This window comes from Staurois parvus, unplaced genomic scaffold (assembly GCF_062004578.1).
Source record: "Staurois parvus isolate SC_StPar_1 unplaced genomic scaffold, SC_StPar_1.0 ptg000053l, whole genome shotgun sequence".
NCBI classification, from domain to species: Eukaryota; Metazoa; Chordata; class Amphibia; order Anura; family Ranidae; genus Staurois; species Staurois parvus.
The window spans coordinates 6,138,647-6,163,667 of record NW_028317849.1 but is presented as its reverse complement, the minus strand read 5'-3'; the positions used below and the strand labels follow the sequence as shown (position 1 = coordinate 6,163,667).

The 25,021-nt window shown below is 40.5% G+C and overlaps 1 protein-coding gene across 2 annotated transcripts in view; it reads right to left on the bottom strand.

Moving 5' to 3' along the window:
- Positions 1-273: 273 nt before the first annotated feature.
- Positions 274-25,021, bottom strand: part of CPAMD8 (C3 and PZP like alpha-2-macroglobulin domain containing 8) — a 204,962-nt gene continuing 180,214 nt past the window's right edge. Inside the window, exons 40-43 of one of the 2 annotated variants that reach the window (XM_089667566.1) lie at positions 24,094-24,306; positions 18,553-18,618; positions 15,977-16,142; positions 274-3,305 (exon numbers count right to left, since the gene is read on the bottom strand). In XM_089667566.1, coding sequence (XP_089523692.1) covers position 3,305; positions 15,977-16,142; positions 18,553-18,618; positions 24,094-24,306 — 446 coding nt within the window. In that variant the 3' untranslated portion in view covers positions 274-3,304. Of the gene's footprint in view, positions 3,306-15,976; positions 16,146-18,552; positions 18,619-24,093; positions 24,307-25,021 lie in introns of both variants that reach the window. The other variant, XM_089667561.1, reaches the window with a different exon arrangement.

Genomic DNA, 25,021 nt, shown 5'->3' with positions numbered 1-25,021 from the left:
AATTGCCCTGGAAAGGAAGGGGGTAAAAGTGTCCGGACTGGAAGTGGTTAACCTGCTGCCTCCTGTGTACTGACTGCCTGAAGTTACCTGTTTTGCAGCATGTTCCACCTCTTTCCTCTCTGCTGTGGCTGCTTTAACACAGACACAGCTCCGAGTTTTGCAGGGCTGGCTTGGCGTGGACTCACTCTGCTTACTGATTGGTGCTGTCTCTCTTAGACAACTATTACAAAAGACTGCCCGCAATATACATGCAGATAAAAAACAAAATAAACAAAAGTTTGTAAACGGTTTATTCTCATTTAAACATGATGCATGAGTGAGACACTAATGCCTCAATAATCAGATACAAAATCATACCCATTTCATATATATATCTACTATGAAAAAGCTTATACAGTTCTGCCAGCAACACATTTACTACCATTTAGCAATATAACATCTGCTGTTAGGCCACGAGAATCACTTAAGGAAGCAAGAAGCTGCCTGTCACTGGCAAGATTATTCATTCATTTTCAGTGTATATTAGAAATTTAAAATAAAAAAAAAAAATTACCATAAGGTATGTTAATGCCATTTCTCTTGCCCACACCCAAGGTCTTAAGACATCAATACAATACACTGGCTTTCACTTACAACTTTGGCAAGAAAGAATTATGTTTAGCAATTTATATACATGTACTAGGAAGGACAATAGAATTATATATAATTTAATCATACTATATTATACATTAAGTTATGTGTTGAGGGTTGGGGCGCTGAAGTGTAATCAACAGTCACGTGATATAATGGTATGGTTCCGGTATAGATTCTGCTGATTGGGTCTAATTGTACAATGTTTATTTATTTTAAAGAAACATGTTCCTAAGCCACTTTCTCTAGGTCTCTCTTTTCAACGACAGAAGGCTCTAACCAATAAATATGTATGTAATACTACTAGCAAATCGTGTACTTGTTTATGAAACCATCTCATTTAAAGAATGTATGAAAATGAAACGTATGGGTTTTGGCCATTGGCACACATCAGATTCTTGTTTTATTACGAATGTAACCTCTTTGACTGCAGTGGGCAAAACATACAGGTCTTTCATATGCAGGTCCTTTGTGTAGTTCACCTTGAAAAAATACATTCTATTATCGAATGGGTTGTGTTATCAAACGAGCGACAATTGCATGCATCCTACAGGTTCCAAAGCAGGAAAGGACATATCTCTGCCAGGAAATGTGTGTCAACAAGGGCATGATCTACTTTCTCAAAATTTGACATTCAGTCAGCTAAGTTGTAAAAAAAAAAAGGGTGGTTCAACTGAATAATGTTATGCACTGGTCATACAGTGTTAATGATCTGGATTCAAATTTTGTTGGTTTTTTACCCTTGTCCTATGCTGTCTTAAACACGTATTTTATATTTAAATTAGGCTGAAAGTGCTACCTCCTCTTTAAGACATTCAGAAGAAGTCTTGTAGTATCTAGGACAAGGTAAAGTAAATGCAGCAATAACACAAATACTTCTTGCTATGCTTGCATTTTGCAATGCAAATAAACTAAAACAGTAACTGTCCATATAAATTACATATAAAACTGGGGGGAAAAGATTATAAATACCATATCTTCTTAGATGTGAACTTCATATTTTACATCAAGGGGTTTACAACCCACAAAACGGCTCTACCACAAACAAATATCCATTACCTTTGAGACTGGTGTAAGTCAGGTGGTTAGTATTTGTCCGTCAAACTCCTGTATAAAATTCCCATACTTCAAGATGTGAATGGTTCATAATGTATACAGTTAAATATTTTGATGATTCTTTATAACAAAGCATTTAGCCCTATTTTAATATCTGGTATTGTGTACTGTAATTCTAGTATTTGAAAGAGAACTGACAAAGATTGGAGAGCTTAGATCACAATCAGTGATTAATTACAATAGATAAAATAAGGGTTGTAGGCTGAAGTCTGTAGCTTTTAGTGATTCAAACTTTTAGCACTCAAAATAAGTAGTTTTATCATAGAAAGTAAAGTATCATATTTCTTTGTAATCGTTCATTAGCATGGGAATACATACACTTTTAGTTGGTGACCATATTCAATTTTCTTACAGATTGGGATCCCAAAGCCTGCATAGTGCCCATGGCATTGAGTTCAAAATTGCTATAACACATGAAAACAGGTATTATATTTCAATGATTCATAACCTGACCCTCTATGCAAGAAATGACTGGAAATTCTAAAATTTAGCAAATGGGCTTGTGTATCCAAAGATATTTGTGAGCTGGTATAAGCTGCTCATCCTAAATCAATTCTGTTTACACAAAAGAGAATAGTTCAATTTACGGGTACTGTCAAATGCTCTTAGGTAGAATTCCATATGTACTTTAAGTGGCTCATGGTTACTTTACCCATGTGTATGCTGTAACTAAGTTTTTTGTGACTGCTTCCATTTCATTAAGAAACACTGTTAAATAAAGGAAACAAAAAAAGATAGAAAATTCCTTGCAGAAAAGAAATATACTTTGCCCTGCAATGGCACTAGGTTGGCTGCAGAATTATTAATAACTATTGCTACTTTGTTGGGTTTGGCAACATTTGGTTATGTACACAAATTTAAACTGCTAGGCTCTGTTGGCAAGTGATGCCTTTAACGTCAATTCTGGCACATATAACTTGCAGGTTGACTTTAATAAAATAAAATGAATGCTCTATGTAAAGATGTGTCGGATGTATAAGGTGTAGTAGGAGCATTACCAAAATGGAAAAAGTTAAAATTGAATAAAACCTCTGATATAAAGGAACTGCGTCACGTAAAACTGGATCAAAGGACAAGGTCAAAACTTTCCTAGATGATGCATATTTTTTGCTAGTAACACTTCAAATTAAGTTGTTGTCCTGGAGAGGAAATTCTGCTAGTTCAGCTGGAACACTAGAAACTTTAAACATCAAGCTACAAAGCTGCTTGTAAAATCTGACAAGGGAGCATGTGATGGGTTTAAATGAGAAGTCTGCATTTAGATCAGCAGATATAAGGAGGTTTCTTGTTGTCAAACTTTTTAGAAAAAGCTTACACATTATTCGTTCAGAAAAAAAAAAGATTTTCTACATCTGATACACCTGTATCTTCTATGAAAATTCCACATGTAAAACACAAAAAGAAAAACCAAGCTGGTTAAAGGGAAATAAAATAATACAAAAGATAGATGTTAGGTAAATGTCTATAACCAGCTAGGTCCATTTTTGTAGTATCCAGTAAAATGCAATCTGTCCAAGTTCATCTTGTGTTGTAGTCCGTATTTTCATACATTTCATTTTCTGTTTAAAAAGAAAAAAAACAGTCACATTATTAATAGTGAAGTGCTTATTTTTCTAGTATGCTCTGCACAGTTCTAGAATATGCAGGGTCATTAAAACCACAACGCTTTGTACCCTATCACAACCTCCCTCAGTTCACTATACTGACTGGAAATATCAGATTGTTGAACTTAGCATAAAATAATTTTCTTGGAATTCAGAAAAGAATTCAGAATAGTCAGGTTATTCTGCCATCTACAGTAGGTTGGGACACTGAAAAACAAAAACTATCAGCTAGCCCCTGTATAACCCCTTCTTTACCCAGCAAGCCTATGTTTATGGTTTGATAAAGGAGCAATTTTGGGCTCCAAAACATGTTACCACCCATCACGCTTTAAAGTCAATATGTACCGACGTCACTTCCGGTTCTGGTTGTGTTCCAGTGCGGCTATAGTTTCTGCTGCAGGAAGAAACAGCATGTCATACGGACTTAAGCTGCATTCTGACAGAGTCCAGCTCTATTCCACCTGTCCTGCAGAGCGGTCCTAAAGGAGACATCCCATCCATCCATTCACCTGCTGTCCACCGAGGCTTGTCAGCGAATAAAGACTGATGATATGCCCATTTACTCTCATCCTTGTGAGTGTATTTTAACCCTTTCCTTGATTTAATAAAATTGATACACTTATTTGATGACACCTTCTGTTTGTTTATTGTTTTAGTTTACAGAGATATCCAATACCCTGTTAAAAGAGTTGCAGCCATTATAGAAGTGCACGCAATACATCTGGACCTACCATACAGAGACTACAGCTTCTTGCTTGGGACTTTATCACTCTTTCCCTTGCGATATTGAGTTTTTTTATATTTTTGCAGATCGAAACAAGAGGTATTTGAAAGAAAATAGACAAGGCCAAGATCTGTCCTTTCAGAATGCTGAAGGTCAAGGTCTGGTCAAAACTTGATTGATGGAAAGCCAGAATGCAGGTCACTGTGTGATCTCTGGGATTGAAGTGTCTGTGTTCTCACCAGGCAAAGAAGAATTTCCAGGTATGATAGTAGATCTTACTGGAAGTGCTTTTTACCAGAGTAGGAACAACAGATTAGGAGATTTCTCTATTTTAGTTATTTATTACAGGTATAGAGCTCAATTTACGCAGCGCCTTATATACAGTTGTGTTCAAAATAATAACAGTCTAACATCACTAACCAGATCAATCACTGTTTTGGTATAAATTATATTTATACATGGCAAATTTACTAGTAGGTGTAGTAGAGTAATAGAAAACCAACAGACCCAACAGTCATGACATGCATGCTGCTGATGCTGTGTAATTGAATCATTACTTGAAAGGGGCACGTTCAAAATAATAGCAGTTTGGAGTTCAATTTGTGAGGTCACTCAGTCTGTGAAAAAACAGGTGTCAAACAGGTGGCCCTTATTTAGATACAAAGGCAGCAAATGTTGTACATGCTGAGTATAGTGCATTTCTCTCCGAAAATCTGGGTAAAATGAGTTGTTCCAGATATTGTTTAGAAGTACTTTGATTAAAAAGAAGATTGAAGTGGGGAAAACTTATAAAGAAGTGCAGAAACTGATAGGCTGCTCAGCTAAAATGATCTCAAATGCTTTAAAATGGCAACCAAAACCAGAAAGATGTGGAAGAAAGTGGAAAACTACCATTGAATGGATTGAAGAATAGCCAAAATGGCTCAGCTAATGATCAGCTCCAGGGTGATTAAAGAAGGTCTAAGGTTACCTGTGAGTACTGTAACAATTAGAAGATGCCTACGTGAAGCCAAACTATTGGCAAAAAGCCCCAGCAAAGTCCCATTGTTGAAAAAAACAATATGTGCTGAAGAGGTTACAATTTGCCAAAGAACACATTGACTGGCCTAAAGAGAAATGACGCAACATTTTGTGGATTGATGAAAGCAAGATTGTTCTTTTTGGAGTCTAAAGGCCGGAGACAGTTTGTCAGACGACCCCCAATAACTGAATTCAAGTTACAGTACACAGTGAGACAGTGAAGTATTGTGGCGCAAGCATCATGACATGGGAATGTTTCTCACATTATGGTGTTGGGTCTAGTTATCGCATACCAAGGATCATGGATCAGTCTGAATACACCAAAATACTTGAAGAGGTCATATTTCCTTATGCTGAAGAGGAAAAGCCCTTGAAATGGGTGTTTCAACAAGACGACCCCTAACACACCAGTAAGCGAGCAGCATCTTGGTTCCAGACCAACAAGATTAACGTTATGGAATGGCCAGCTCAATCCCTGGACCTTAATCCAATAGAAACTTGTGGGGTAACATCAAAATGATGTTTTTGAGGTAAAACTAAGAAATGCAGAGGAATTGTAGAATGTAGTGCAATTGTCCTGGGGTGTAATACCTGTTCACAGGTGCCAGAAACTGGTTGACTCCATGCAACACAGATATGAAGCAGTTCTCAGAAACATTGGTTATACAACTAAATATTAGTTCAGTGATTCACAGGAAAGTTAAATCTTCAAGAATTTTTCAGTTTCTACAGTAAATGTTTAAGTTTGTAAAGAAAAATGCAGACCCTGCTATTATTTTGAACAGCCCAATATTCATTTTTCTTAACTTTCTGTAAAGTAATAACAAATGTGAAATATTTTTCTTCATGTTTTGATTTGGAATAGACTGTGCGGTGTTCCCAATGCATTTTTGTGTATGGAAATAAATGCTGTTATAAGGATTTTGAGCTTTACTCACTTGTTTAAACACACTGCTATTATTTTGAACACAACTGAATTTATTACACATTCACATCAGTCCCTGCCCTCAAGGAGTGTACAATCCCTCTTTTAAGACCATGTCAGCACAGAAATGGGATATTTGATTGTGGAAGTAAAGTCTTCCTGTGACCTACCTGCGACATCTTTTATGAACTGGAATGTGCCTCTTCATACAGATATCTTCCTTGAAAAGGTATACGTGTGAGTTTCATTTTACAAGCAGCTTCAGCTATTAGTCAAATGATTCTGCACATGTGAATAGAGATTAGGACCATTCTGGAAATTTGTCTCATGACATGTTCTAGGGCATCAACACAAAAAAGCAGATCAGAGGATTTTTGCTGTATTTGCTCTGTCTACGCATGATCTTGAAAATAGGGTTATGTTAGTTTTTCATTCTGCTTGTCCATTTGGCTGCAGTTTGACATAATGAAATTGCAGCAAGCACTGGTTGCAAGAGTAAAGAATCTCTATCTGCAGAATCTTTCAAAGACAGAGCATCTTCATTAAGTACAGTGGGATGTTTGTTTAAGACTAAAATGGAAGGATCTACAGCAAGAATAGACCACTTTTTTGTGAACTCTTTTTCCACTGGATAGAGTTTGGTAAAGATTTTTGGAGGTTTCTTTGTACTTATAGGCAAGACTAAGGAAAAGCAAGCTGTACAATGGCAAGGCTATTGTGGATGGCAGCACTGTGATTTTCAATACTAGCAAGAATGTTGCGTGAAGCTTCCTCTTCAACATAGCGGCAATCAGTGGAAGATCTTCCGTAGCTTCATTCAATACTGCCTCAATCTCCCCTTAATTTTCTTTTGTGTCTGCCTCATCTAGGGCAGACATATTGGGATATGACTCAGCAAGAAAAACAGGAGTAGGAGAAAAGACATGGTGCATGGCTTTTTTGAGCCCTAGGCAAAGATGGCTGTAATAAAGTCATTATTTGTCCAAGGAATTGTGACATAAGTGCAAACAAGTCTACTTTTGTCAGGTAGGCCTTTTGTTTTTTGCCTGAAATATAGCTAGAGATGGATGCAGGAACACGTGGTAGAGCTGGGATCCTGCTCTGGCGCAAGGGGAGCATCGTCACTCTGCCAAAGGTGCACACAGAGTGTTGTGTGCGCCTTCGGCAGAGTGAATATTTGCCTGTGCTTTTGCAATGGCTCCCTTTTCGCTTGGTCTCTGCCATAGCTACATGTGAGGCTATTCCCCTATGGGGTATTCACACAGTAGGATAAAGAATATAGATTAAGTGTGTCCAGAAGAAGAATGTAGAATGTAGACAGTGCTGTAGTGAATCCTCATGGAGGAAGGGTGAAAGGAAGCACCTGACTACCATATAAAGAGATCTGGATGGAACTGGCAAAAAAAAGTGTGATCAGTGGTGTGATGTCGCAACTAGTCATGCACATGAGACTGACTGGTTGAATTTTAGCACAAGATTAGAAAAAATTACACTGTAGTGAATACAAACCAAATATTACCAGAAGCATACAGGGTGACTCTGTCTTACCTGACCATGACGCTGGACTGTAAATAAAGCCCAGGCCTCACCCCCACTTGGTGGGCAAGACAAAGACTAGTTGGTCTACATACTGGGACACAGGGAAGATAGGTTTCATAATAAGAATGATATTTCTAGCCAACCAATTTCGCAATAAGGTATTCAAGGAATGTGAGAAACTTCAGAGCATAATATCCTTAAATGATAGCTAAATGACCCTTCAGACTGGCAGAAAAAAGGTACCAACCATGAAGTCAGCCCAACTGAAGAAAGGGAGCAGGCTGCACAAGAGATACCCCTAAAGGGTAGACAGGGATGGAAACATATTGCAACCCTAGACTTCTGCCAGTGAACATCCGGAAAACAAGAGGATGGGCAAGACCCATTCACTTTAACACACAGAGCTATCTCTGGTGCTTGACAAAGGAACTCTGTAAGACCCTAACTTAGATCCAGGACATGGTTCTAAGAATTATTTGACCCTCGTGGACCAGTGAAGCATTCACAGTCATGGACGAGGGCAAGTGGTAACACTAGTAAGAACATTCACCTGATTAGGGACAGAACTGAGGAAAAGGATGTGGAGGAACTTCCTGAAGAGGTTCAGGATCAGCCAAGGAATGGAAGACCTGTCCCCAGGTGATCAGGCCCCATGAAGGCCTCTGCAGCAGGATCTCAGCATGTTTTGCTGGCTGAAAATCTAGGGCAGTGCAGAGCCCTCTGGTCATGTTTTCCTTCTGCCATGTAGGAGAGGAGGAGCATCCATGTGTGCAAACCTAACCCTTTGGTGTCTCTAAGTAAGACAGTGCAGTTGACGGTAACACTACCAGCATTATCCAGCTTAGGTACCAGGTCACTTGTCCTGTCTCAGGGAGATCTCACAAACCTTCCCAAACATGAAGGTTCTGCAACAATTAAGTGATGTCCAATGGAAGCTAGGTCAGGAAGCTGACTCACAGTGGGATCCCCCATTGAACTGAAGACCATCTGTTCAGTGGAACCTCCCAGAATATCCCGGTGAGCCGCATCTCAACTGGGGTGGGGGGAACCTAGCTACAACCTAGCAGACTGACAAGTCAAGCTAGGGACTCCTTGGTCCATAAAGACCATCTGTATGTTTCACCCTAAGAGCAGGTGCCCAGGAATACAGGGGGAGGATGAAAAAGACAGAGAATAAAAGAGAGAAGGGAAGAATATATTAGAAGGTTATTCCCTCAGCACCCTACAGGGCCCTATACGGGAAGAAGGAGGAATTTTCCTAACAGTAAATTCAGGGTCACAGTTCACCCACAGTTAGGATTTGAGCTGAACAGCATCGCCAGTTGGTGACCACTAGTTACCAGTGCTGGATACCCTGTCTGGTCAAAGCTTACAGGTGTTTGGCCCTTCGGAAGGGTTCTGGCTGTAAGTTGAAGAAGGTTGTACAAAAAAATCAAATGTTTCAAGAAATAGCAGATGCCTCTGAAGGACACTGAGGAGGTGGGTCCTTACTAGGTAAGGTAGCAGTAGGAACTGGTTCCTGCCAACCTTGTAGGGCAGGGGGTTCCACTGGAGAAGGGAAAATGAGGGATACAATAGTATTTTACAACAAAAAATAGAGATATAAAAGAAGGGAGTGTAAGTCTGTATAGGGTTGAACTCCCAAAGTCAAGTAACCACTAGAACTGAAAAAAAAAATGTGTCCCAAGGTGTGGGGAACCAAAGAAGACATACTGTTGTGTGCAATACCACAAGAAAAATGTTGAGGTTAGAATTTCAGGGACACTCTATTCATCTGTTTGCGGATTTGTCCCCAGTTATGATTGCCAAACGTCGTACTTTGAGACCCTATCTCCAAATTCTTCAATCAGCTGGTATCAAGTACAAATGGGGTTTCCCTTTCAAGCTCTCATTCTCCTTCCAGGGTCGTCAATTCCAGGCCTCTTCACCAGCTGATATTCGCCGTCATTTTCGGGAGCTCAATTTGGATTTGCTACACTCCCAGAGTGAGGAAGCTACAATTTCTACACGCCCTTGGAACTCCCAGTCTTCACATAAATCTTCTTCTCCAAGTCAGAGTAGCTCTCAAGCTCTTCGATCTCTGCAGGCCCAGCGTTTCCAGGAACTCTCCGCGACTTGATATTTAATGAATGGCCATCAGTATGCAGTTTCATTACATATGGCTCTTTGCCGCCACTTTCTGGAACGGAATCTAGATTTGTCCCGCTCCCTGAATGGGGAGGCTACAATATCCGTGGGCCCGAGGGGCCCATAACCTTCAAGTGATTTACCTCTTCCAAGTCAGAGTGGAGTGGATCTCAGGCTCCTCCCCCCCTTTTATTAATTTTTTTCCTTCCCTCTCTCTCCTCTCTGATTGGTTGAGATTTTCATAGTTTTTTGAGTTGCTTGTTGTTCACTCACTCACAGGTGTATTAGCCTAAGTTGTTTGCATAATAATTCTTTGTTTTTTTTATTAATGCCGAGTTGTTCCGGTGGACTACCGTGTCCCCCTCTGAGCTGGCTAGCGGTATGCTTTTTTGCCCTGCCCGCTACCCAGCCCCTATGTGGGTATTTTACTCACAGTTGATTATTACGATGTTTCTATTAATCTTACTGTTTCACAGATATATTGCTTGTATATTAGATGTCTTCTTGTTTTCCTCTTTCTTCTCCACCTCCTTGTCTCTGTCCCTCGTCATGTGTGTTTTGTGTTTTTGTAAATTTTTTTTCAGGGCTCCTGGGGATCACGGCGGATGTGACCTTTTTTCTTTCCGATCATCATGTCGTTGAACTGGTTATCTCTGAATGTACAGGGGATGAACTCTCCGCAGAAATGGATAAAGATCTTTAAGTTCCTTCGGGCTCATCAGGTGGACATCGCTTGCCTGCAGGAAACTCATTTTTCAACTACTTCAGCCCCAAAATATTTTGATGCACGCTATCCTCAGATATTTCAGGCTGCTGGCCCCACTAAGCAGAGAGGGGTGCTGGTTGCCTTCCATAGCAAAACTCTGTATGTCTGCGCGAAGCGTATTGCTGATCCCAATGGTAGATATCTTCTGCTACAGGGCACGATCCAAGGTATAGAAATTACCATAATGTCCTATTATGCTCCCAATGTCAACCCTGAACCTTTTTTGTCACACCTCTGTTCCCTCTTGGCTATACATTAACGTGGTACTCTCTTGATGGCAGGGGACTCCAATTTAGTGTTAAATCCTGCACTAGATAAATATCCAGCAGAGCATCCTGTTCCTTCCGCATCAGCTAAGTCCTTCGTACGTATGTTAGGTGCCCATGATTTGGTTGATCTCTGGCGTGAACTTCAACCCCGGGGGAAAGACTATACTTATTATTCGCACCCTCAGCATTCTCATTCCAGAATAAACCATGCTTTTGTATCACGTAAACATCTCCCTTTGGTTCGCTCTATCTCTATTCTCACGGTTCCATGGTCTGACCATGATCCTATCTTGGTGGTCTGTCGATCTCTTCTTTGTAAGCCAGCCTATTTTTCATGGATAATGAATGACTCCCTGCTTTCGCTGAAGGAGATTCAGGCAGAACTACAGCGCAAATCTCAGGAATATTTCCAGCTAAACTTGGGTTTGGTCTCTTCTTCGGTGACGTTATGGGAAGCTTAGAAGGCTGTTGTCAGGGGACATATTATCCAGATAGCTTCTAGTCGAAAGAAGGATAGGCAGCTTAAACAGTGTCAGCTGGAATCAAAGTTAGCTTCTGCATCAGCTCAATTTAAACAGTGACCTACCCCTTCGAATCGTAGACTGTTAGATCAGGCTTGCTTAGAACTGGATCTTTGTTTGACAGATGAGGCTGAGCGTTCTTTGCGCTGGACACGCCAGAAGTGGTATAGTAAAGCAAACAAACCAGACTCCATGTTGGCTCATAGATTACGTTCTTTTACGCATCACCCCAAACCGATTTCTTTACGCAATCGTCACAATACTCTCACAAGTAATCCTGTAGCGGTTTTGGAGGAATTCCGGTATCGACTTGCCAAACTTTATACTGAGCCCACTCGGGCTGATCCTCAGTCAATTTCTGATTTTCTATCTGGTTTGTCCCTGCCTACTTTGACCTCGGCTCATAAGGACTTGATGGACCGTGATATCCAAATATCAGAGGTTTTGCAATGCATAGCAGATCTGAAGTCAGGCAAACGTCCAGGTCCAGATGGATACACGGTGCTATACTACAAGAAGTTGGCTGACGTGCTTGCCCCTCATCTCGCCGCCATGTTTAACGCGGTGAAGAGAGGTTCAAACTTTTCTCTGGACTCTATGGCCGCGAATGTGGTCATGATCCCTAAACCAGATCGATATCTTTCTTCGTGGGCAAACTATAGGCCTATTTCTCTTATTAACATTGATCTGAAAATCCTTATCATAATTTTGGCCACTCGACTGAATTCTTTTCTTTCTCGACTGATAAAAAGGGATGAGGTGGAATTTGTCCCTCATAGACAAGCTGGAGATGCCATCAGACGTATTTTACAACTACAACATTTAGCCCATGCTCGCAAAATTGATATGATGTTCCTATCTTTAGATATCAACAAGGCTTTTGACACCTTGGCCTTATCTTTTATCGGTCCTTAATCGCTTTGGCTTTGGCCCCTCATTTCTACGATGGATCTCTTCGTTGTACACATCCCCCCAAGCAAAACTTAAATATTATGGATTCGAGTCCTCCACGTTCTTGATTGCCAGGGGTACTAGACAAGGTTGTCCGCTTTCCCCCATACTTTTTATCTTAGCCTTGGAACCGTTGGCAGAAGCCATTCGTATGCATCCTGATATTAAGGGGATTGATGTGGCTGGTTCCCAACATAAGTTGTCTCTGTTCACAGATGATATACTGTTGTCAGTCACGAATCCGGGGGTCACTCTGCCTAATTTACTTGCGGTTCTGGATTCCTTTGCAAATCTTTTGGGTCTTCATGTCAATCCTGCCAAATCAAAAGCTATGTCAATTACTCTTTCCCCATCACTTTTGGCTACTCTGAAACATTCGTTCCCCTTTCAATGGATCTCGGCACTACCATATCTAGGAATTAAGCTTACTCCGACATATGACGAACTATATCGGGCTAATTTCCCCACTGTTTTCCAAGAACTGACCGAGATGTTGTCCTCCTGGTCTCATTACCCCCTTTCATGGTTCGGCAGAATTAACGCGATCCGTATGACCTATCTCCCTAAATTACTGTATTTGTTTCGCGTTTTACCTATCCCTGTTCCTTCGCATATATTGCATATATTGCGTATCCATCAGCGACAACTTTTGTCCTTCATCTGGAGTTCTTCTCGATCCAGAATTAGTAAGCATATCTTACTTGCGCGTAGGAGTGACGGTGGGTTATCTGTCCCAAATCTCCAGTCTTATTATCTGGCAACTAATATTGCCCCCGTAGCCCATATTCATGCATCTCACCATTTCCCCTTGTGGGCTACTGAAGATTTGCTAGACTCCCATCCGATACCACTCTCTTTCTTACCGTGGCTTCCTTTTTCTCATCGTCCATCAACTCTTAGTCCGACGCTGAAGCTTTCGCTTCGTCTTTGAGATTCTATTAAATATTCTGCTGGCCTTATCTCTGCCCATCTACCGTTGTTATGTCTGTTACATAACCCGTTATTCCCTCCAGGCCAGGACAATCCTAGGCAATTTGCCTGGGGCAAACACATGGTTTTTATGATGTGCATTCACTGCTATCTCCCACCCGAATACTTACCTTTGAAACTCCTCCTATAACATTCCTTTGCGGGAACATTTCGGTTACCTTCAACTCCGTCATTTTGTTAATACACTAATATGGACGCACTCGGGACCTTACCAACTGTCCCCCTTTGAAAGCCAGTGCAGGCATAGACCCCATGCTCCGGGTTTGATCTCTTTGGTCTACTCTGCCATTATCTCTTATAGAACCCCTCCAGTCCGTTCCTATCATCAACGTTGGCAGTCGGAACTTGGGGGGACTTTGGATCAACAGGATTGGCGGATCATGACCCAAGCATTATCTAAATGTTCGAGGAATGTCATCATTCTCGAAAACGCCTACAAAATCCTTTATCGATGGTATTATACGCCTGCTCATCTAGCTAATTTTATCCCCACATATTCTCCAGCCTGTTTCCGGGGGTGCCAACAAGTGGGTACTATGGTTCACATCTGCTGGACTTGCCCTAAGGTTAGCAGATTATGGATTAGGGTTTATGCCCTTCTCCGCACTATGCTCCACGTGGACATTAAGCGCGACCCGTACGAAGCGCTCCTATTTAAACTGGAGGGCCTTCTTTGCCCTGAATGGCAGCTGGCATCACATTTATTTATGGCTACTAAACTGACTATCGCGAGGGCTTGGAAGACTCCTCTCCTCAGTTTCGAGGCTGTCGAAAACCAGATGAACTTCATAATGGTTAATGAAAAATTGACAGCTATACTGCTGGATACCCATACCAAATTCCTGCAGATATGGCGTCCCTGGATGGCGGCAGCCCACCCATCGAGATTTGACCAGTCCCTTCTGTCAATTTGAGGATCGATTCTGTTGCGGTCGCCCTGGAGCCCTTTTGTGATTGTCTTTGTTTTTATGCTTTATCTTTGTCCTTGTCTTTTCATCGATTGTCCCTCTCTATTCTTCTGTCCAAGCTGTTCTTATGCCAATTGTACTGATTGTGATCATTGCTCTAAGTGCTACATCTGCAATACTACTTATGCAACCCAGACTCCTTTGTGAGCCCACTGTCTGGAATATATATGTTAAAATCTGGAGAGGCTTTTCCTCAGGCCTCTCCTGTTTTCAATATGCTGATATAGCAAAACTTTCTATTGGAGTTTGCATTTTCATTGACCTTCAAATGTTTGCTCTTCGTTTCCCCCTTTCCCCACCCCCTCTTTTTTTTTTTTCTTTTCTTTTCCCTTCCTTGTCTTCTCTTCCATGACACTTAAATACTGAGCTTATGCTTATGTTTCTACCAGTATATGCTTTGAAATTTTTCAGCAATGCCCTGTATGTCTCATATTTGTTGGTCAATGTATAACTTTCTCGAATGTGTGTTTACCTCTGCTTATTCTATAATAAAACCCTTTGTAAAAGAAAAATGTTGAGGGACAGCTGAAAGAGATGCCAGAAATAAGGGGTTACCTTGGGGCTAAAAGGGGTGATCTGAACACCCAAATGCCAGGAAGGCAACTACCCAAGAACCTGTGGGATGTACAAACAGCCCCTTACTTTACCTCTGGCTTTGATTACTATGGGCTGAGCAGGAGATAGGCTCTGAGAGCTTATGAGTACTTGCTGCCAAAGTAGATAAAAGAGAAGGGTGGGATTCCTCCGACCCTCCACCCACCACCTGTGTCATAGCTTCTAACAGTGTCAAGAGAAGAGCTGAAGAGATGACACCCCTCAAAGGCTAATCAGGGTCAGATGCTCCTTGGATACAGCATCAGCATCCCAACCATGCAACCATAGTGACCCATGAATCTGTATGGATATCACCCCCATAGGAGTCCCAAGTTTAGATGCTTGTAACAAACTATCAAAACTAAAGCTGGCCATAGATGGATCGAAATTCAGCCAGTTAAGCAGGGACTTGCAGAATTTTGATCTATCTATGGCTGTTCCTGCTCAACAGAGTGAAATCTAATGATCGACTTCTCTCGAAAGGGACTGTTGGAAAACTTTCATTCAACTAGCACCTGCAGCCAATCAGGTGCAGCACTGATTAGTGTATTATGACAGTGGAGGAGTCCCAGCTTGCTTGTTTGGATGGGGGAATCTATTCACTTTTTTTTTTTTTGATTAGCCCACCAGCTGATCGAAAAAGATCCTGGTATGACTTAGTCTAAAACACAAGGCCCCAGCTCTTGCTGCTCTATGAAACATGCACCAGTACTGAAGAAATCTCTTTTGCAGAAATGTATTCATTCTGATGTTTTGACAGATAAAACAGAGGAGGGCAACACCATTCAATTCAAACTGGGATCTAAGGAGGGACTTTAACTGTGGACTTTAAGGTGGATCACTGGTGCATCCACAGAGGGAACAGAGCACAGATTTACAAATTCCCCCAAGTTCACCAACACTCTCAGGTGAGGCCAGGCATTAGTGATGCTAGCACTGAGAAAACAAAATGAAGAAAAATGATGCTGTAAACATTTTTGTGATCAGTGGCTGCAGCTGCTTATCAGTGTATTCTGACTGGGTACACGGATCAAGGGTACAGGAGTTATATGGGTGCTGGCTTACAATTTTTCTGTTTGCCAGTGTCCCAAGCTCCTTTAGGCGGTAGTATAACCCCATTTTTTTTTCTGTTCTTATATCCCTCAATGGACGATGAAGAAGGAAATTTGAATTAATCAAAGTGATTGTACCAAGAAAATGCAGTTAAAGCAAAAAGTGGTCCTATAAATTACCATTCTGTGGTCGAGAACGTATCAGCTGTGTCCTCGGCTACATTTGCCACTGTTGTGAGATGCACTGCAATTTCAAGACCATCTTCATTCTCAGAGCCATAAGGATCTGCTTCATACTCATAGGAGTAATAGGAATCCTCTGACTGGTGAATGGGTACCTCTTCTTCTGCTGGAAAAGAATATTAGGAGAAATTACTATTATTATATATGGTTGCATTGCAACTTTTAACAAACATTACAAAGTAAAATTAACCTATATCTCTCAAAAAACAAGTCCACCAAAAAAGTAATATTTTATGTGGACTGAATCAGCACTTGGTTTCTTATAGGTCTTGGATACTTCAATACTTGAACAGTATGATCTCCCTGCCATAGTTCTCAACCATCTATGAGTTTGGGGAAGAACTACACCCCACCTCCACCTCTTTAATGTCTCAGAGGCTCCTGTTGTCATCTCCGTATAAAATACATTGTAAATCCAATCAGGAGATCCAGACCTTAATATAATGGCTCAATTTCTCTTCCACAAAATCACATTTACAAATTATGTAATTGGTGTTACTAATGGGCAAACACATGTTTTTCTGAATCCCTCTTCTAGACTAGTGCCTGTATTACCACTCTGCAGGCAGAAAGTGTGATGGGAGCCAGGTCTTAAACAGAAATTAAAACCAGTAAAAAGTCAACAAATTAACATGGGTTGACCGTTTCAGAAAAAAATGGTGGTAGAGGTGGTTTTGTGGAAAGTTCTAGATGGGTACTGTTCAGCTTTAAAGTAGATCTTAAAGCAAACCTTTTTATCAGTTTTGGATAGAGTAGGTGGAACAACAACTCATCACACTTTTTAACCAGCTGTTTCACATTGGGGGATTTTCCTTTATATCCTGTTCTGTAGACACAACAAGAAGTGAAAGAAAATTTCTCCAAAGTTAGGAAAATTTTCTCTGATGCAGCTGTCACGTCATCAAGTGTCCCCACTGGAAGATTTCCCCTTTATTTCTATTTCAGTGACAACTCAATAGTATGGATTAGTATAGGCGAATCTACTCATTGGGGACACAGACAGCAATAATACCCCCAAGACAAACATACTCACAGAGATGCTGGGAATTTTTAATTTGCATGTTTAGTCAGATGAAGGAAAACTTCAAACAAGCCTTATAGTTTTGGTGAGGTGCTCCCACACAGCAAGGCTTTCCTCAATGGGCACAGGACAGTAGCTCAAACAGCTGAAACACAGAAAGGAGCACAAAACCAAAAAAGAATGAAAGAGTCCATGATAATTTTAATTGTTGGCAAATAATTAATCTAAAAACAGCCAATGAGGGTGGAGTGGTGTTTGATACGAAATGCTTGGCAGCTTTTACTCCTGGTTCACACTAGCGCGGGCTGTGCGGCTCGCATTTACTGGGGCTTGGCAGCTTACTCGTTTGAATGGGCTGCTGTGCTGCGTGTCCCGCAAAAAATAGGTGCATGCATTTTTTTTAAAATGTGGCTGCAGGCAAACTGCATGGTCTTTTTGACCATGCGGCTACCCCGCCGCACCCACGACTGCGCTGCGGACTGAGATGCGTGAGGGTGCCATTCAGAATCGCAAGAGCAGCGCTATTTGGATGCGAGTGGCTGCAGGTGCGGGAACAGGTGTGATTCCTGCACCCGCAACCAGCCCGCAGCCTGCGGACTAGTGTGAACCTAGCATCATAATGTATTTACCAACAATTAAAACTATCTTGGACTCTTTCATTCGGTTTTGGTCTGGCACTCCTTTCTGCATTTCTATAGTATAAGCATTAAAAATCTGACAGAGTTGCTAACCCTTACCCTCTTCAATTCAAAATTTATAACAAAAGATTTGGCTTTAGAGCAATGGCTTAAGGCTTCCATCTGTGATTTTGTCCCCAACAACACCCTGATATCCATGTCTCCTGTCTAGCTGCTTCCCTGCGTGGCACTGCATTCTCTGTGGAATTGTTAATGGATTTCATTATCTTTTTCTGCTTCTTGAAGACTTTGTTAACCCTCACCTTGCCTCTCATCTTTTAGTTTTAAGCCATATCAGTCTAACCTAACTTAACCCTCTGTGTTTTGTTTTTGTTTCTTCTGCTTTAGTTCTGTATTTTAATGTCACTTTAACTCTAGAAGGTTCAATACTGGTAGTGCCCTGAAGTCCATCCTTACTAGAAGAGGCTCTGTAGAACACCAGACACTCCAAGATCCTTAATCTCAGTGATAGCCTTTCGCTGTCTCAAAATTACTTTTTAATAATGACTGTGGCATCAGCTTTAACCACATTTTTTCTAGTTTTATCTTATACGTTTCCTTAGAATCCTTACATGTGCCACTACTACATCTTGCAATGCCCCTAGGTGTTACCCACTTCTATTAACCCAGAGGGCTCTTGGTCATTATAAAAGATAGGCTATATCTATTTAACCATGATAAGAAAGGATTATGCCAATATAACTAATCTTTCTTACTGGGAACAATGAGACTGTATATTCTATTTAACACATGTGGTGTTATATAACACATGTGGTCTGTTAATAAAGAAAGCTGAAAATAGGAATGTAATATACCAGTTTTCTCTTGAAATGGCTCTGGTAATGTAACACTGTCAGTTTCCTCCTCTGAAGTATTTTCTTCTGTTAACAAATATAAAGTATGGCATTATAGAACAGGAAAATGCAGACTTTTAAAGAACAAACACAAATACAATTGGATTTAATGTCTAAAATACAAAGTACTTTTTCTTATGTGCACATTTCAGTAAAAAATGAAGATCAGTTCAAAGAATATGTGCACTAGACTTTCCCCAAGGTTAAAGCGTTACTAAACCCACAACAGTAAAATCAATTTGTATATGCAGTAAAGCACGCTTGTTATATTCATTGTGGAACCTAAGGGGTTAATCCTACACAGTGTGTAAAAGGCTGTTTGATCCTGTCTTCTCTGATCCTCCCCTTCTCTACTGTCCCCAACCCATCTGCTGATAAAACAGAGCCTTGGGGGCATGCTGCACATGCTCAGTTTGGTGTGTATTGCTACAGAGTTTTTTTTGTCTCTTAGGAGAGTGCATGTGCTCAGCACAGAGCCAATCAGTGCTGTCCAGACAGAGAGTCAGGGGTTCTGCAGCCTCATAGGACAATCAGGGGAGAGTGCAAATTCTTCCTATGTGCTTTAACCAGTGCTCTGCTGGACACTGATAAAAATTACAAGACTGTTATAAAGTGCTTGTGAGAAAAGGTATTTAGCAGTTTATATTTACTAAAATAATTGCATTTCCATGTTCTGTGTACTGTGGGAGACCTGATATAGTGAATGCAGGTTCCTGGGTTTAGTAACACTTCAAGTTAAAAAAGAATACCAAGAGATTATGCTATTTACCTCAATATACACAAGGCTATTGACACATTATCATGATCTAATCCACAGGCCATTCTATGATGCTGAAGACTTAAGAAAACTTTGAAACTAAGGAACTCCACTTTCTTCTAGGTAAACATCCTTACCAATGTAGGAATAAAGCTAACCCTTACTTACAATACTCTACATAATTAACTAACTAATGCCAGTAATTTAAAGCCTGCAGATCCCCACAAAAAAGAAAACCTCTGAAAATATGCTCATCTATTATGACAAATAAAATAAACCCCACCCTCCTCCCATACCTCCATATGGAAAATATGATTTAAAAAAAAAAACAATATTAGATTGGTCTGATATATGGCTCACTATAACCTAGTAGTGGGGAATTCAAAGTCCTTATGTGATGGGATTTTACTCCACTTTCGTCCGAAATTATTCAAAGGCACAAGCACGAAACTTTTTCTTGTACGTTACCAGATCGTACGGTTTTCATCCAATCAGTACAGCTTTCAGCCAAGAATATAATATAAATACAATACATTACATCACTTCTGAATTTTTATTCTGTCACACAAGAATTTTCATAACTTGAGTAACTCCTTCATTTTCGAAAAAACGGACAATTGTTTGTCCGATATTCTCATTGTGTGAACGGGGCTTATTATCTCAATCAGAAAAACATGTTACTTCAATTCCCAACTCTTTCAGGCACCCATCCTTTTGATACAGTGGAATGATGTACCTGGTTTTGCTGTTCATCCACCCATTTACACTGTAAAATAAAACAAACTAATGCTGTATTATATTTTCATGATACACCTAATTGTGATCTCATTGGACAATGAGCATTATCCATTGCAATAAACTAATTACTTTTCAAAACCCAAAGAAAACTACTTGTAAAGAAAGAAATAAAGAATTATAAGAAAAAGGCCAACATTAATTCAACAATATCAAATCTCTAAACCCCGCCTCACCCCTTTATTGATGAAAAGGCTATAAAAGTAATCCAATAGTTTTTTTTTCTTCTGTTTTCCACACTATTTAACCTCTTCATCAGAAATTCAAATTTGAATTAGAAATGACTTTGAAGGCAACTGATCAGCCATAGCCACCTGGTACTGGTTTGAAGGAACATGAGAAATTCACATGATCCAGTTCCTTATCCTGTAATGATCTGTGAACTTCAATGTTAACACAGGATACAAGCCACAGTCCATAACAAAACATTCCCAAGTAAGGATATATAGCAATTTGCCCACCCCACACATTACAAACAGGCATGGATTCCTTTTATTTTGAATTTATGTTCAAATAGATTTTAAAAAAGTGTCACCACTTAAGAACTAGAGTATGCTTTAAAGTCCAACTTCAGTATGGAAATGAAGGATTAGGACCTCTGCCAGTTTTTTTTTTCATCTGTGTAGCTATTGGAGGGAATACTCCCCACTTGCTGTTACAACAAAAAAAAATAGGAATTTTGGCGAACCTGTAAATTAAATATGTTTGAGTACAGTACAGGACACAGGAATTGATTCTTATACCATGGATACTGGACCTTCAGGTGACTGCACACTGGCAAAAGCTTTGCTGGGTCTGCCTGCCAGTGTATATATAGGAGTAAGGAGTTCACAGAGAATAGTAGGGAGGGACCTGTCTCCTGTATTGTACTCCAAGATAAAGTATTTACAGGTACTTCACAATTGCTATTAACTTAATCATACTGTACAAGACACAGGATTTGATTCTTAGATCATGGGAAGACCCCAAACAATAAGCCGAGGGGTAGGCAAAAACACAGCTAAAACAGCAGCAACAGATCCACAAGAAAAAACAAGAAGGGTCAACCTGAACAGACTGCTGACATCACAAGCACCTTGCGGTGGAGGCACGCATCAGCAGAGGTCCAAACAGCTATCTGTCAAAAATCGGTTTTGAAAATGTGAATGGAGGATCAAGTGGTGTCTGGTGATTAATACCTGAAAGAGCCCAAGAACCTAACAGCTCTGGGAGGAAGGGCTCAGGTAGGGAAGGTGGAACTCTTTCCTTGTTTGCAGAAGCCCTAGAAAAAAAAGGAAAATAGTCACCCAGTTGGGTGGAAGAGGAGGGAGGAATCTAATAGAGGGAGAATTCAGTGTGAAAACAGGAGAGGGGTCATTTCCTAAGGGAAGATGTGGCAAGTAGCCATAGATCACAGTACTGACCACACCCTTAAGGGGAAGCAAAACTTGTTTAACATGTTTCTAAGGCAGCAGATTGAAATTCCACAAAAGTGACAGAAAGAGCACCAGGGAAGCAACAAGGACTGGCTTCAAGGATACTTTGTCCCCTTGTAGCAGAAGAAAAATGGGGACTCTCAAAAAGTACATAAAAAAGGGGAGCCAAGGCAACACAGGGAATGGACATTTTAGGGAAGTAACCCCCAAAGAGAGTGCTCTGTGTGGAAAACAACATTTAAAGAAGGTCCCAGTGGGAAAGTCAAAATGGAAGTAGAGCAACTTCCTGCTGAAGAGGACAAACAAGGCCGAACCAAAACATATGGGGTACTAATGGTTAGGTGTTTGTCAAATCCAAACAGAAGAGGTTGCAGAATGAGGAATGGAAATACATTTTAAGATAGAGTGCCCCATCATCGCATTGGGTGAGAACTAGCTCACATGATTGATTGCAGAGTATAAGGCCCCTTTCACATGGGATGGATTCCGTTTTGATTAGCAGGGGATCCACTTACAGATCCCCTGCTGATCGGAGCAGAGTAGGTTGATGACACATCTGTGTCCATTCAGTTTCTGCAAAGTGGACACGGACAGAGTATGCTCTACTTTATGGACAGTTGGGAGTAAACGGACTCCGCTGTCTGTTTACACCCGACTACCCTCCAATTCAATCTGTCCTTAAGCAGGTAAGGGCCTCTGTGCAGGAATTCTAAATTCTTTAAAATTTTTCCTCAAGGGAAAGGATATGACTGTAAAGTTACAAGGAGGTGTAGGAAACTGTATGAATGTTATGGAGCAGCAAGTAGGAATGGGTAGTAGAAAACAGAAAAAGGACAGCAAATTTTTTGTGTACCTCTCTGGAAGACATGTAAGGGGCCAGGACATCTCTGCTCTAAGCTGGAGCAAATGTCAGTAGATGTCCCTGTACTTCCAAGGCTGGAGGAGAACCATTGTTGTGAAGAAGGCTTCTGAGCAGGTCCAGCGGGATTGGAGATGAAAGGTCTTTTTAGTTTAAATATTTTGAGTGCTGATTGCAGTCAGCCACACACACACAGCGATTAGCTTAAGTTTGGAACATATGCCCAAGCCTGGATGCGGTCGATGGCATCCAGACTTTGTTCTCTGTCCCAAACCGCAGCTAATCTCTCTGTGTGTGGCTGCATGCGATCAGCAGCTGCCATTTTCAGCCCACCAATAGTTTAAATGGGCGGTCGCTGCAGATCACATGACCCGGTAATTCCAGCAGCAAGAATCCACAGATTCTTGCCACAGGAATTTGGCAATCGCAACAAATTGACCGTGTAAAATGGGCCTTAAAAGAATCTAGGAAAACAATCAGGTCAATAACTGTGAAAAGCAGACTGTTTCTCAAGGTGTTTCATGCTACAAGGATGCCTAGTAATAGAAAAAAAATTCACTCTTAAGAAGCAGTTCCAGACAGCAAGTAAAATAAATCAGTCAACTATCTGTGCCATCTAAGAAACTGGGATTATGTATAAACTGGGTATGATGTTCACTACAATGGAGAAGACAAAGCTCAGATGCCTACTGAAGTAGCGACATATACAATTCGCCTTCTAACAATATCACACTAATGTATACAATGTATTGCTTAGATGTTTCACATTTTGGATTCCATTTGTGCATATAATGCAAACTGATAAGCAATGGAAGCTATTTTACACCCAAGAACAGGAGGTAACACAAATTTTTTGCAGGTGTAGATATACAACAAGATAGCTATAAAACAGTTTCTAAATACTGAATAGTTAGCTAGGAATCTGTGTAGGTTGATGGAACATTTTGAAGAATTCGATATTGTTCAGTGTACTAAATATAAAAGTCTGGAGCAGCACTCCACTCCACAGTATAATGAGTATCTGTAAATTATGTGTGAAATAGCTAATGGGAGTATCAGCTAAAATAAAGATAGCTGGAATATATAAATAAATTACCAAGGATCTAGGGCAGTGGTCTCCAAACTATGGCCCGGGGGCCAGATGCGGCCCTTTGCTTGCCTTTATCTGGCCCTTGGGGCACTTTTTCTCTCACTGATACAAGACACTATTCCTCCCACTGATACCAACAAGGGGGCATGATTCCTGCTACTGACATCCACAACGGTCACTATTCCTCTCACTGAAACAAACCATGGGCACTATTTCTCCTACTAACACCAACAACACAGCACTATTCTTCCCACTGACACCAACGATGGGGCACTATTTCTCCAACTTACACCAAGAATAGGGCGCTATTCCTCCCCTAAAGCCAAAAATGCTTTGTTTCCTGCCAATGACGCAGGACAATTTCTACTCCCAATTTCTACTCCCAATGTCCATAGTCTGGCCCCTAAAGTCTGAAAGCCAGTAAACTGGCCCTTTGTTTAGAAAGTTTGGAGACCCCTGATCTAGGGTAAAGCAAGACTTAAAAGGAAATGAAAACAAAGCTAAATTTAAAAATTCAGGACAGAAACTTTTATGAAATATGCAAAATATATACATTTTCAAATGATTGTTTATTAAATGCAAATACCTGGTACACACTGTGACATTGCCACTTGCTCTATTCTGGTGTTATTTCTGCAGCCTGCAACTTCCATCTGACACTGGTTTTGATAAATTACACCATCAGATCCACAGACAGGTTCACCATCATATCCACAATCTCGGTAGCACATGCACCGCTCAAAACGTTCCTCTTCAGGGCAGAAATACCCACCATTGCAAGGACCAGAAGGTATAAATCCTGGGGAAAAGATAACATGTCACAGTTATTGTAGCTGGGGTTAATTTCAGATTAACGTTTAGCTTCACTACAAACTAAAACTTCAGTTTTGAATTAACACTGATGCACTGAATCACTTGTGGGCTATTTGCTTACCTAAAGGATTCTAGTACTGAGGTTGTCTTAGTATTTTGTTTCTTTGTACCATTAAACTGGGCCTTTAGTGTTTTGCCTGTGGAAGGCAAAAAAAACCCCAAGCCAAAACAATTTTTTATCCAGTAAGTTGTTTTTCAACTTTCTTTAATGTGGAACTTCACTATCTCAATCAACATTGACAAATTGTAATCCTTATGCTACTAGCATTAGTAAATAGATAGGAAAGTATATCATATTTACTTGTTTTAACCACTTCAATACCAGGCTCTTTTACCCCCTTCCTGCCCAAGCCACTTTCAGCTTTCAGTGTTGTTTCACTATGAATGACAATTGCACAGTCATGCACCACTGTACCCATGAAAAAATTTTAAATTTTTTTTCACACAAATAGAGCTTTGGTTTGGTGGTATTGAACCACTTGCCCTCCTGAGGATGTACCCCCCTTCCTGACCAGGCCATTTTTTGCGATACGGCCCTACGTTACTTTAAATGATAATTGTGCGGTCATGCAACGCTGTACCCAAATTAAATTTATGTCCTTTCTTTTCCACAAATACAGCTTTCTTTCAGTGGTATTTGA